The 13,352-nt window shown below is 28.5% G+C and overlaps 4 protein-coding genes across 6 annotated transcripts; 2 read left to right on the top strand and 2 right to left on the bottom strand.

The window, feature by feature from the left end:
- The first annotated feature begins 58 nt into the window (after positions 1-58).
- Ltn1 (E3 ubiquitin-protein ligase listerin) lies at positions 59-7,500 on the top strand. The gene is made up of 10 exons (XM_070655969.1): positions 59-1,012; positions 1,079-1,231; positions 1,435-1,644; positions 1,727-5,718; positions 5,804-5,950; positions 6,041-6,171; positions 6,257-6,474; positions 6,571-6,762; positions 6,846-7,013; positions 7,095-7,500. Exons 2-10 carry the CDS (start codon positions 1,187-1,189, stop codon positions 7,152-7,154), a joined length of 5,163 nt encoding a protein of 1,720 aa, XP_070512070.1. The 5' UTR covers positions 59-1,012; positions 1,079-1,186; the 3' UTR covers positions 7,155-7,500.
- A 113-nt stretch (positions 7,501-7,613) lies between these two features.
- On the top strand, positions 7,614-9,201 carry LOC139102240 (UPF0389 protein CG9231). Of its 2 annotated transcripts, none has more exons than XM_070655976.1 (4): positions 7,614-7,775; positions 8,215-8,360; positions 8,589-8,682; positions 8,749-9,201. In XM_070655976.1, exons 2-4 carry the CDS (start codon positions 8,216-8,218, stop codon positions 8,936-8,938), a joined length of 429 nt encoding a protein of 142 aa, XP_070512077.1. In that variant the 5' UTR covers positions 7,614-7,775; position 8,215; the 3' UTR covers positions 8,939-9,201. The 2 variants fall into 2 exon arrangements, with proteins under 2 accessions (XP_070512077.1, XP_070512078.1); XM_070655977.1 differs by lacking the exon at positions 7,614-7,775 and adding an exon at positions 7,782-8,093.
- Positions 9,182-10,637, bottom strand: Ccdc58 (Coiled-coil domain-containing 58). Of its 2 annotated transcripts, none has more exons than XM_070655974.1 (2): positions 10,546-10,637; positions 9,182-10,051 (listed from the first exon to the last, which is right to left on the bottom strand). In XM_070655974.1, the coding sequence occupies exons 1-2, from the start codon at positions 10,588-10,590 to the stop codon at positions 9,662-9,664; spliced, it is 435 nt and encodes a 144-aa protein (XP_070512075.1). In that variant the 5' UTR covers positions 10,591-10,637; the 3' UTR covers positions 9,182-9,661. The 2 variants fall into 2 exon arrangements, with proteins under 2 accessions (XP_070512075.1, XP_070512076.1); XM_070655975.1 differs by lacking the exon at positions 10,546-10,637 and adding an exon at positions 10,242-10,529.
- A 70-nt stretch (positions 10,638-10,707) lies between these two features.
- LOC139102237 (N-acetylneuraminate lyase) lies at positions 10,708-13,260 on the bottom strand. Its single transcript, XM_070655973.1, has 8 exons — positions 12,843-13,260; positions 12,517-12,578; positions 12,373-12,443; positions 12,123-12,268; positions 11,871-12,039; positions 11,614-11,759; positions 11,285-11,456; positions 10,708-11,216 (listed from the first exon to the last, which is right to left on the bottom strand). The coding sequence occupies exons 1-8, from the start codon at positions 12,846-12,848 to the stop codon at positions 11,059-11,061; spliced, it is 930 nt and encodes a 309-aa protein (XP_070512074.1). The 5' UTR covers positions 12,849-13,260; the 3' UTR covers positions 10,708-11,058.
- Positions 13,261-13,352: the final 92 nt, after the last annotated feature.

Genomic DNA, 13,352 nt, shown 5'->3' with positions numbered 1-13,352 from the left:
TAAGAACCAGTATTCGTCATTTATTGTGGTATCTTGAAAGTAACGTGTTTTGGAAAGTATGTGCCAATTAAGTCTATCATTCAATAGCGTCCGTTTTTTATTATACAAATTGTTATATAAAGAAAGTATTGATGCAAGTCTTTCACTTTTAGATATGTTATGAATACAAGGTGTAGCTTGCACAAATTTATCATTTAAAATTGGATCAAAAACTGTCTGATCAAATTTTACAGATTGCGTATGTATTTAATGTGTCTGTTAACGTGTATTTAATATTCATATACTTACTCTATAGTACTTATTATAGGCACTGATTATCAAGTAGTATTTTATAAGTAAGGTGCAATAGATCTTCGCGTATATCAATTTTCTACTAGTGCATATTAAACAATGTAGCGGTATTTAAACTAGACGCATAAGCAGAATTCACAGAAAAGATTTTTTTTTATCTCTACAAGTGATCAATTCAAATTATTATTTGAACAGCGATTCAATAACTCCAGGATTGCCTGATAATTTCAACGATGATAATCTAATTGTTTTACTGTTATATAAAATTAAATTATTGAGTTCCAAAAGCAATTTCTTCGTAAGTAGTCTCGACGTACCGTGCACCATCTTATATTCGCAATAGTTTTATATAATTTTTATATACTTTTTAAATAAACAGACTTATTATAGCCATTTCTGTGAAATTCTGTTTGCGCTAATCGAATGGGATAGATATCTTATTTGCGATTTTCGTCAAAAGCATCGACTGTGCCCTAAAAGAAAATTAGCTTATAAAGTAATAAATGTACAAAAAGAAAATTTTCATCAAAGACGCCACATTTGTTCGACAGATATTAATTATTTTTTTATGCTGAATTAAGAAAGCTAAGTTTTTTTTGTGAATATCGATATATTAAAATTCCCGCTGTGCGTCGGCGATGGAAAATGGCGGCATGTTACTCGCTTGGCCAGCTTGTAGCAAGAACAATATTGAACAATATTCTCTCCCAAATGTTTAAAGGTTTTTCATAAACTTCCCTATACGATTTATAAACTATATAATAAAAAATAATAAAAAAATATTTAGTCTGTCCACTAACTACGGAGCTCACCGACACAACCGACGTTACATCTAGAATGAAAAGGACTTGAGGTTTTCATCGATTGCCAAATTGTTGAATACTCTTGTATTATCATGGGTAAAAATAAACAAGCGCAACGTACGAAAAACAATGCACGGGTAAGTGTAAGCCTATGCGATTGCATGATTTTTAATTGCCTCACAATATGCAACATTAATTTTGTCATATAACCTGTGAACATGTTATCGAATATTTTTATTTTTTGCAGCCTAGCTGCATGCTCGTGCTATTTAAAAACAAATTAATGTATAATAACAATGTTGAAAGAAAATATATTGTATAATTCTTTGATATTTCTTAGCCGTCAAATAGCAGTCGCAGCGCAGAACTCTTGGGAACTGCAATACCCAATTTTGTTGGGTTCTCAGCAGTTAAGGATGGAGGATATGTTCCTGTTCTTCCTGGTTTATCCTTGTGTTCCCTAAATGAGATTGAAATGAACAGCGTAGATGCCAATTTCCAAGTAGTACTGAAAAAGTTGAGCAAGAAAGATGCTACAACCAAGTATAAAGTAATTAATTTAACCCTGCAATCATTAATTATTTTTTTATATTTTTGATATGTATATTTATGAAGTATGTGTAATTGTACAGGCATTGCAAGAATTTGCAGCTCTATGTCAGGATGCTGAATTATCAACAATAGACGGTATGTTACCATTTTGGCCAAGATTTTATTGCGCTTTATCCATTGACATAGATCCTAGAGTGAGAGAAGCTGCACAGTTGGCTCATGCAGCAGTTGTGCAGCGTGTTGGTAAAGGTATAGCATTATATCTGAAACAATTGGCTGGAGCTTGGTTTACCTCTCAATATGATACATACCCTCCAGCAGCTTCAGCTGCTATTAATTCTTTCAACAGCACTTTTCCACCTTGGAAAATAGTTAATGCAATTGTTCATTGTCAGTGCGAAATTTTATTATACATTAGCAATAATATAATTGTACACACACCTCAAACGTTATCAACTCAAAAGTCTCTTACCAATGAAGAAATGGAAGCTAAATATGAAAGAGTACTGGTGGCAAATCTCCAAGGGTACAGTTATTATTTTAAGAAAGTACCTCTTAATGAAATCGATAAAACTGTGGAAATTCATAATAAAATTTTGAGCAATTCGAGATTCTGGAAACTGGCTAAGCATGATGCTTTGCCAATAAGAACAGCTTTATTTAACGTATTGACATCGGTAATGGAAAATGCAGACAAGTTACTACAAAATGAAAAGAAAAAAACAGTGACCACTATCATGAATAGTCTTGATGAATCTGAACCTGCAATTTTGTCAGCTGTGTGGGAATCAATGCTAGTAGCTACAACAAAAATTGATGATTGGCATCTTGTTATAAATATTAATAAACTTGTTCTCCCGAAATTGTGGCACGTTTTACGAACAGGTGGCCAATGCTGCGCTAGCACTGTTTATCCTAATTTGTTGCCCTTTGTCAGCCAATTTCCCAAATTTAATATTGATATCGCTGATCTATATTCGAATTTTTTTACCAATATGCGCCAAGGATTTTCCGTCAAAAGTGTACAAATAAGTCGTTCAGAAACGCTTGCTGTAATAACATCTTTCGCAGAATGCTTACGTTATTCCATTCTCGTAAATGCTGATAATGTGGATTTATGTGTTCAGCTCTTTAAAGAACAGCTTATGCCTGTTATAACTTATGCCGTGTGCACAACAGATAATATTATTATGAAACAATTTTGTTTTACTGAAATTGCTCATTTGATACGATATTGGAGCAAAAATCGAGCTAATGAAAAATATAAATCGTATGATTCTTTAATGAAACAGTTCTGGATTGAACTGCAATTACTATTTGATACATTTATTAATATACCAAAAGAGCATACTGCAGATATAAAAGATTTTCATATCGAATTTTTGTTAAATTTGAAAAATGTACCAGATCGTACGCGAAAAAAATTAAAAGTAAAATTTTCTGATCCAAATGATTCGGTTAATGTGAATGAACCTAAGGTAAAAGTTGTCGATGTCTATATAGACACTGTTTTTAATATGGAACTTTGCAAGTTTGTGAATACGCTTTGTGCAACTTACTTCAATTCGATAAACGTATCGACAAACAACTATCAGTACACAGAAAGTATTAGGCAGTTGAATAAACTTATGAAAAATTTTGCGAGTAAAGAATTATTCTATGCGTTTTCAAAATTATTCAAATTTGATGAAAACTTCTTCGAATTTTACGATAAAAACTTGAGACCTTTGTTATTAGAAAAATCAGAAATAATTGAACAAATTCTTGAATTAATATTTTATTTTATCACATATATAAATAATGCAGAAAAAGATAAAGTTCTGAAGTCATTAATTGAATTGAATAACATCGCAATAATAAGGAATGTCATTTATTGCAGTTTATCTGAACATAATAGAAATGATAACTTGATTCAGAAATGGCTTACACAAACTAATATGATTAAACTGCTAGTTAATGTAGCTAAAGAAATTACTTTATGTAACAATGAACAATATAATATTGAAAAAAATCAGAATCTGATTTTATTAGCTTTCGAAAATACGGAGATTAGAGATGTGTTAATAAATGAGGAAGGAGCAAATAGAATTATATCGATTTTATGTAATTCACTGAATGGTAGAGATGACAGTTGTCCTGTGCAGTTTATTGCATTTATTAAGAAATTAATGGCTTTAATGTGGAATCACGAGCAAACAATATCGAGTGCTATACAGATATTGGAAACACTTTTTGAATTATGCACTCGAGAGTACGATGATTTGACTGCTGATGCAGTACATACTAGTTGGAAAGAAGGGTTTATAAAAAGTAGTAAAATATTATCTACCTTTGAATTTAACGACCTTATTAAAAGATTTGGAATTATTATTTGGAGCAAAATATACAATGCACATATAAACTCTGTTAAGGATATATTAATAGATTTAGCAACAGATGTTTTAGAAGTTATAATTAATAACATTGATACGAAATCTTATTGCGTTGAAGAAACCATTCTGTTATTCCTAACAGCATCTGACATAAAATTGTGGATTAAAGAGACAACTGCTATTACAATATACGGCGAAGTGTTAACAGGCGATTTATATATATCAAATGTTGAAATAATAATACGGATTTTGCAGCAGCCTACATCTATCGATATAACGAGCAATATCGTTCCGGGTAATGTAGCAAATTGCTTAATCTGGGGTTTGTTTATCACAGATTTACTTAATAATCTATACAAGAGACTAAAAGATTCTGATTTAAAGAATAATGACGTGCCAAATTCAGAAGGAGAAAATTTTAAATTAAACGATTTAAATTTACCAGGGCTTACAGATATATTAATAAATGTTATATATGTAGTTAGCATAGCGGATATATATAGTAAGCATTATAAATCTATCAAACATTATAATGATGTTTACAAGCTTCGTAATTCGCTACGAAACAGTTTCATTAACTTGCATAAATATTTTGCAAAAAGTATTTGCGATGACGTATTATTACATATACAAAAAAATCAGAAAAGTTACGGATGCATGCTACCGTATATCATTTATACGCATAATGCTGAATTTTTCTCGGAAAAAAAAATTGAGACTTCCAAAGAAATCTCTCATTATTTTGAAAATTATTGTAATAATGAAGTTATGTACGACGATGAGATGCTCATGCAAATAATGCAAATCTTAAACTATCACTGGCCACAAACTCCAGAAATGTTATTGGCACGTACGGAAATTTATAAAATAATTGCTACAAGAACTCTAATATCTGACTCTTCTGAATGTCATCAACCTCCTTCATCGTATGATGCTATTGTAGACAACATTATGTTACATTACGATGACATTTTTGCGATTTTGGGTGAAAATATCTTTGATATATCATGGGAAAAGTTGCTTTTACCAGTAGAAGTTATCAGATTGCTTACGACAGTTATTCAAAATATTCCATGGAAATTGAAACATGAATACTGGGATTTTATTTTGATATCTCTTGCAAAGTGGCAACAATTGCTTAACAACGCCAAGCATAATTATGCCGACATAAAAATAACAACATTAGTGACGGCTTTTAGTCAAATGTATTATGCAGTTGAAACTATAATTAATAAAGATAAATTGGAAGCAGTACCAGCGTTACCTTCAACACTCTTGGATGAATGGAAAAATGTAATTGCTGGCAACGTATACACCGGTATTGTCCAAACCTGGATACTTTATGCAGATTTTTGCAATCAAGATACCGATGTTATAAAAACTGTCATTCCATTAAATTATTTGGGAGAGGCAATTTGTAAATTTGATAATAGCATATTACTCAAACAATGTGATGAAATCGAAACGATTGATTTTAGTAAAATGTTAAAGCTGTCTCTAAATGTATTGCAATCTCCTGTACCTAGTATTCAATTGGGTGGTTATTATACTTTGCAATACATGCTACCGGAACTTGTACAACAGGATAAGGTTCTTATCGAATCTGATAATTTCGAACCGAGCAGTCTTAATATTAAAAAATTCGAAGAAGTATTATTAAACACTCAGAGCATTGTAAATACAATACTTATGGATATCAAGTAAGTTCCTACATTACCAAAAATTTTAATTATATATACGTTTTAATATACATTTTTTAACATATATATATTTTTCTTTGTTTAGATTATGTGATACAATCAGCTGCACAATCCAACCGTTTACGGATTCTTACACATATACATTAGGATATCTACTAACATGGGCAATTGTATTAGATATCTGTGAAAGAGCTCATAGTGATTTGCGATATCAATATGCCGAAATATTGAAGTAAGTATACTATATTGCATATTATTCACTTTAGTGATTTTTACATTGTGTTATTACTTATACATACTATATCTTAAATTTATATTTTAGAAATGAACTTTTTTCTTGTTTATTGAATAATATTTTCAAATTAATGCCCACGGAAGTATTACAAGATAATAAAAATAAAACTGTAAAGCTACTGGAATTGTTTATTACTGCTCCAGTTTTTGGTTTTAAAGGTACTGTTAAAATTAATTAATATTGCACAAACAAAATTTAATTTATTATATATTGTTTTATTTTATATTATAATCATATTTGTAGAAAGTTGGACAGAGGAAAGATTGGATCATATTGTATGCTGGTTATATACGAATTGCTTGCGGCGTCTACCAGTCTTAGTTAGACAATGGCTAAGTACAGTGGATAGCAGAGTCGATGCAACAGTAGACAAGATTACAAGTTATTATGTCAGTCCTAGGCTTTGTGAAGATGAGCTCCTTTACAGCAGGTTACAATTGGCTAATGTTGAAAATATGCAGGTAAGTTTTCGTCAATTCTGTTTGTTCCGTTTATACAAAAATTTAAAAACATTTATGTTTTTTTATTTTCAAGTCCAATATCATGTGTTGTTATAGGTAAAAATGCATTCATCAGCAAGAGAAGTAGTAGCTGAGTATCAAATGGAAGATACGAAATTAGAATTAAGTATAGTACTACCACCAAACTATCCTTTAGGCAGAGTTAAAGTAGAATCCGGTCAACAGATAGATGGTGCGGCAAAGTGGAAAAATTGTCATATGCAACTCTCTAAATTTCTTACGCATCAAGTAAATTTTATAATATTTTAATATATTATATATATATATGTTAAAAAATAATATTTATACTACATATATTTTCTTTTTTGTAGAATGGTTCTGTTTGGGATGGTCTTCTAATGTGGAAACGCAATTTGGATAAGAAATTTGCAGGTGTTGAAGAATGTTATATATGCTTTAGTATTTTCCATATTAGTACATATCAAGTACCAAAATTGTCGTGTCACACTTGTCGTAAGAAGTTCCATACTCGTTGCTTGGTAAGAATACATTTATTATTTTAATAATTTTATTAGGTATACATATAATGTTATATACATATATTAATGTATTTTTTTCAGTATAAGTGGTTCAATACAAGTCAAAAATCTACCTGTCCGATTTGCAGAAATGTATTTTAATCTAAAAACATGTTTGTATATAAAAATTAATGTTTAATGTACAAAAATGAAGTAAAAATAGTACAATGACAGGAGAAAATATATTATAAAGCCAATATACGTATAAAATTACATAATATAATATAAAGAACTGAATATATAATGTGTAAAATATACTATTAAATAAAGAAAATTACATTAAAAAGAATAATATGTACATGCAAATGTATCCAATGTATTAAATTACGTTACGCATTTGATATAATTATATTTTATTGTGTATTTTAAATATATTTTAACAAGTTGTTTAAAATATTTGTAATGTAACGTATATTATCAAAAAATATGTTTTATTATTTAGAAGAAAGCTGTGATTTTTTTATTTCTTCGATGCCATGGTAGATTTCAGTGATAACGTTAATTTTTTCACGAAGTCAAGGTCGATATACATATACGTACATATGCATACATATATACGTACAAAAGTAAGCTATGTAGAGTTGTAGACGTAAACGCTTTAGCTGCACAGCTACAGAATTACTGCGTCGTCTTCTCATCAATTCGTTAGTATGTAACGAGTGTTAGAAGCAGAAAAGTGTTCTTACGTCTACAAGCTATTTTTAGTCACAATAATTGTCTAAAGTGCGTATTACTCAGTGTAACATTTTGCAACATATATGGACATATAAAAAAATATAATATGACGAATGTTTTTTGAATAACGAAATTTTAGCTCGAATAAATAATCAAATGTGTAATAGAACACGCAAAACGATGTTAATTGCTAAAAAAAAAAAAAGTAATCAAGCAAACAAAGAGCCATAATCAGTCGTGATTTTATAGAAAGTTGTTTTATTAATAGATATAGCCTAACCTGAAAACATAAAACATGATGATAACAGCTAATATGAATCTGATCAATAAGCTTAACTTTCGTCGTATCAAAATACAATTTCAATGGTACATCTTATAAAAGCCACCTTCGAGAATACTCTAAAATATTTTATGTAGAAATTAGTTAATTAAATACATAATAATTTTATTTTATTAATGTAAGTATCTCTTTTTTTTTTTTTTACAGAATGATGTCAAGACAATTTACTCGTGGTGCTCAGTTGTACAATACAACGCGTTGCTTTACGCGTAGCAGTATTATACGAGATATTAATAAAGATAAAATGCCCGTACAAAAAAGTAATGAAACCGCAAAAGACAGTGATGTTTTAGGTGAAGATTTTAAAAACATAAATAACAAAAATTATTTTTTATGTAAATTAAACTTTCGACAATCAAACTGATTAATTTTTATCTTTAATTGTATTTATTTCTGCAAGAATTATTACTTGAAATACTATATAAAGTAAAAATCTATGATGTTATAAATGCAATGTATACATAAAAAAAAGCATTGTGGAACTATACAAAAATGCAATTATGTATGTACTTCTATTATAGGACCTCAGATGCATCGTGTATCTAACTTTGATAAAAGAATGTTAGTCTGGGTAAAGCGATATCCAAGTATTGCAGATGTTCCTAAAGATGTTACGTATGTATTACATTTCTATTAAAAGATTATTCTAGACTAAAAGATTTAATATTTTTTGTGTAACAGAGCGGACTGTATACTTAATTCAAGAAGTAAAGCACGAATCAAATGCTGTAATTATATGATTGTTGCAACAGTGGTTGGTTGCTTGATCTCTATATTTCTTGGGAAAAGAGAAGCTGCCAGAGGAGGAAGTTTACGTAAGCAACGGGACGAATGGTTTCAAGAACAATTAGCACAAAACAAAAATAAATAGATATAAATATTTGAGGAATGTAGAAATCTTTAAAGAAACTTTAAAAAAACCATGATATTATATAATAGATTGCCAATTAAAAATTATATTTTTACATAATATATTTGATGAAAAACTCAAGATATTATATTACAGTCTGTTATTATCTTAAAATGATATTGTTACAGGATATTTTTCAAAAACTCAAGATATTATATTACTGTCTGTTATTGTAAAATAGTATTTTTTACAAATAAATAAACATTTAATTTCGATTGCTTTAATGAGTTGTTTGTAATATACAAGGCTGTTTCTTAATTATAATTTTTCATAATAACCAAGTAACGAAATACATTTATAGATATTATATATACAGATGTTTGATGTAAAATTATATATTTTATTTACATTTAGGTCATCAATTTATATGTACTGTATATAATAAATTTTTGATTCTCATTAGATTTAGCAAGTATTTTAATCGTTTATAAGAGATAATATCTAAATATACAATTTTAATAATCTGTGTACTTTCAATCATCCAGGTATATTGTGAACAATTGCAATAAACTTTTTTAAGAAGACTGGTATATATTGTACAAGATTATAAAATAACAATGTTTTACAAACAACTTATTGCCATTGACATTTACAAAATTACTATGTATAGCTATGTTGTAACAATTCAAAAACAAGAGCATTCAAAATGGCCTTATGCCAATAGCTTCAAATTATTTGGAAGTTCTATGTGTCTATATGTAATGGTTTGTAGAATCCACGGCATCTCTCATAATAAACCTGTATTGTACGTTTTTTTACAATTTCTTCTATATTGAGCTCGGATTGCAGTAATCGCAATTTGGTTTGTTCACTTCTTAAATTTTTTAATAATGTCGGATTTTCGTTATCATTCTTATCTCTCAAGTCCTTTAAATGTATCACCCTATCTTTAGTGATGTTCACACATCTTGTAATTGCTTGTGTTCTTTGCTTATGTTCAGATTCTATCTGCTGGAATAATTCTTTGCACTGGGTGGTAGGGTCGACTTGACCTTTGAAGGATTCAGTAGGAATCACAGTATTCAGCATATAAATTATTTTATCATCTATTTGTCGCATCTTTTTTAATGTATCCTGAAACATACATTGCTTTTATTATCCTTGTACTTACAATATCTAAAAAAAATTAAATTATAATATTAATACTTTTAGAAAAAAAATTTTTTTATACACGAAACATATTGAAATGTATTGGATTGTAGTAAAGGGTACATTATCTATATTTAATTTTTACATATATGTATATCCATTGCACTTAGCTAACCTTACGTTCCTAACCTCTCAACAAAGTTGCACATACGTCTAGAAAAAGACATGATTTAATAATAACGTTGAGATTTTACGTATTGCTAAGTCTTAAATAATTCTTTTTCGTAGCACAGCAGAATTTTTTTTGTATAACAAAGGTGTGAGATCATAACCACTAGCCGGCATCAATTACGAGGACTCTGATGTCTTATTTTAATTAAGATGACTTAATTATTGTTAAATGTATATATATTTGTTATATTTAATTAATGCGGTGTGCGAACGCACAAGTGTTATATGAATCCCGGTTTCAAAAATACCTGAAATTCTAAAAAATCGCTACACTCCACGTTCGTGGCTGCCATTTTTTTAGGTTGCTAACTGCACAAAACTATACAACGGCACATGAGCTAAAGTTCAAATGAATTTGAGTAAAGTGGAAGGGAATGAAAATATGTATGAGTAATTTTAAGACGTATATATATTCGTCTTATTATTCAATTTATATTTTGCCGATTAAGCAATTACATATTTTATCTACACGTTATTTATTTCTTTATTTTTTTCTAAATCAGTGATTGGATTTTTATTAACAAATTATATTTTTAAATTTTAATTATTTTAAATTTATATTAATAAAACTTTTAATTACAATTTATTTTTCAAATATATTGTTATAACATTTATACTTATTAATTATTAGTATTTATAATATCAATATCATTCATTAGAAACCCTGATACAAAATAATTAATATATGTTACAAGTCACACACAAATATAACTTTATCAAAATAATAAAAACACGTCAAGTATCACATATCAAAATAATGTTTATATTCTAACTGTTTGAAATCCTAAGTTTGTTAAATCCTTGGCCATAATTGTTATAACAACTTCAGAAATAATAGGTTTAAGTGGTTCACGAGGAGGTCCTACATTAATGTCGGTAAGAAGAGCCATTGCTGCTTTCATAGTTTGTACCCAAATACCTGCAAATAATAAATTTTATAAATGCTGTCGTCATGTACTTTACTATGTGTAAAAATATAACATTTACCATGTTTTGTTATAGCATTTACAGAATTCGAAAGCTTCTCTTGCATATCTTTAGCTTTTGAAATATTTCCATTCTTGCAATTTGCAAGAAGTTCCAGTATAAATTCTGGTAACAGATTCATACTGGTTACTATAAAAGAATCCATTCCCAATGCACATCCGGCATTTATTAGCTGGAAAATCAGAGAAGTCAATGTGTTCATTATACATTGAAATAGAAAAATTTTAATAAAATAAAAAATACAATAAAATATCCTAGTTATTTATGTCGTTTATATTTTGCTAAAAAAAAGTTTAAAATTGAACTTTACGTAACAATTATTATATTACCTGATCATTGCCAAGGAAAATAACATATTTTTTATTATCAGCATGTAGTGCTTGTGCTCCTTCTTCTAAGTTTGCACTGGTAAATTTGATTCCCACAAACGAGGGTATTTTATCACCAATTGATTCCAGAAATTGTCCCATGTGTACTACAAAATATTTTATGTATGAAAGTTTGTGGAATATGTATATGTAAGGAAATATCAACTTCACTAAGTTGACCATATCCTACTATGTATATAAATTAAAAACTGGCTCACTGTTAACATTAGTTATCATAGGGATATGATAATATAACAGTGGTATCTTTGGTGCTGCCTTGCCAATTATTTCCAAATATTCAATCAGTTGTGTAGAAGTAGAAGGCTTGAAATACAATTCTGGTAAGCAGAGTATAGAATCCACATGCTGACTACTTGCATGTTTTGCCTATAAATTATTTCTATATTTTATTTAATTGTAGAACAGAAATAAGCATTTTTCTTCATGTATATTTTAATAATTAAACTTACTAGTTCGATAACGTCAGGAAGAGCAGCACCTCCTATTTGAATCATTAAGTGTTGTTTTGTTTTTTTTACTGCCTTCACCCAGGCTTCTGTAACAAGTTTTCTTTCGCCAACAGACATTGACATTCCTTCACCAGTTGTGCCATTAACTGCAAAAAAAATATTAATATAAATAATAATAATATAAATGCATGTTAAATGTTATTTAATTAATTAAAAATTAATTAATTAAGATTAATTTAAAAAAACTTACCAAGAATACCTTTAACTCCTTTATCAGCTAAGTATGTTGCATATTGAGGTATAACATTTAAATTAAGAGATCTGTTAAATTAATATTGGTCATTATAATTAAATTTAGTATTAGCCATTATTAAAGTTTATAAAGATTAATTACCCATCACTATAAAAAGGAGTAAATACAGGAACAATAAAGCCTCTGTAGGTGTAAGATAATTGCTGCAAGTAAAAAAATTAATGTTATAAAGAATTTTGTAATTTATTTTATAGTTTTACATAATAATAGATCTTGCACTAAAAAAAAAATTTAAATCTAATTAGGCAGACCAAATATAGACTATTTAATGTGTACATTAAATAAAACAAACCATATGTTTGTTTCATTTAATGGATGATGTCAAATAATTATAAAACAAGTGCAGAAATCATATTAATTAAATGTCTACATTGAACTATATTTACTTGAATATAAAAGATACTTACAGGCATTGTGTTGTGTAATAATTAATGGAATAAACTGTTTGAGAGCAACAAAGCAAAATGAGATATGAATTACACAGCAGAGAGTACCTAAATATATACTTTTTCAACAAGTGCTGATAAGATAGCTAATCGTTTTATTTGTAAAACATTAAAACTCGCTCTACAGTAAATCATACTGGTAGTTGTTTGTCATATATCATTGGTTGCATTTAAAAATATTACACAATATTCTACTGCTGAGACATGATATCACGCGATATGCAATTTTGTGTATTACTTTAACCTCTAATTAATAAAAAAAAATTTTAGAACGTATACCATTTATTTTTATTTCTTTTACGTTAAAAAGAACTGTCTTATATTTAATAAGTTTTAATAACGGAACGGTTATTGTTTCTTCAAATAATTTATATATAATACATTCAGTCTAATCAAACACTATTTGTTAGTTCGAATAAAATCTGCTATAAGTCGCCGCCATCGATTTCGTCATACGTTTTCCCGCGAATT

Source organism: Cardiocondyla obscurior, linkage group LG04, assembly GCF_019399895.1.
Source record: "Cardiocondyla obscurior isolate alpha-2009 linkage group LG04, Cobs3.1, whole genome shotgun sequence".
Classification (NCBI taxonomy): Eukaryota; Metazoa; Arthropoda; class Insecta; order Hymenoptera; family Formicidae; genus Cardiocondyla; species Cardiocondyla obscurior.
Note: the sequence above shows the minus strand (reverse complement) of the source record. Positions and strands in the feature narration are given on the sequence as shown.

Excerpts from the sequence above, each read along its gene's own strand:
- Ltn1 (XM_070655969.1), top strand. The coding sequence starts at position 1,187 with ATGGGTAAAAATAAACAAGCGCAACGTACGAAAAACAATGCACGG. Across the intron at positions 1,645-1,726 it reads ATGCTACAACCAAGTATAAA|GCATTGCAAGAATTTGCAGC; the intron begins GTAATTAATTTA and ends GTAATTGTACAG. Across the intron at positions 5,719-5,803 it reads ACAATACTTATGGATATCAA|ATTATGTGATACAATCAGCT; the intron begins GTAAGTTCCTAC and ends TTCTTTGTTTAG.
- LOC139102240 (XM_070655976.1), top strand. The coding sequence starts at position 8,216 with ATGATGTCAAGACAATTTACTCGTGGTGCTCAGTTGTACAATACAACG. Across the intron at positions 8,361-8,588 it reads AAAAGACAGTGATGTTTTAG|GACCTCAGATGCATCGTGTA; the intron begins GTGAAGATTTTA and ends CTTCTATTATAG. Across the intron at positions 8,683-8,748 it reads GATGTTCCTAAAGATGTTAC|AGCGGACTGTATACTTAATT; the intron begins GTATGTATTACA and ends TTTGTGTAACAG.
- LOC139102237 (XM_070655973.1), bottom strand. Across the intron at positions 12,444-12,516 it reads ACTCCTTTTTATAGTGATGG|ATCTCTTAATTTAAATGTTA; the intron begins GTAATTAATCTT and ends TTAATTTAACAG. Across the intron at positions 11,457-11,613 it reads TTTTCCTTGGCAATGATCAG|CTAATAAATGCCGGATGTGC; the intron begins GTAATATAATAA and ends CTGATTTTCCAG.
- Ccdc58 (XM_070655974.1), bottom strand. The coding sequence starts at position 10,590 with ATGGCAGCCACGAACGTGGAGTGTAGCGATTTTTTAGAATTTCAG. Across the intron at positions 10,052-10,545 it reads GCGATTTTTTAGAATTTCAG|GATACATTAAAAAAGATGCG; the intron begins GTATTTTTGAAA and ends TGTATGTTTCAG.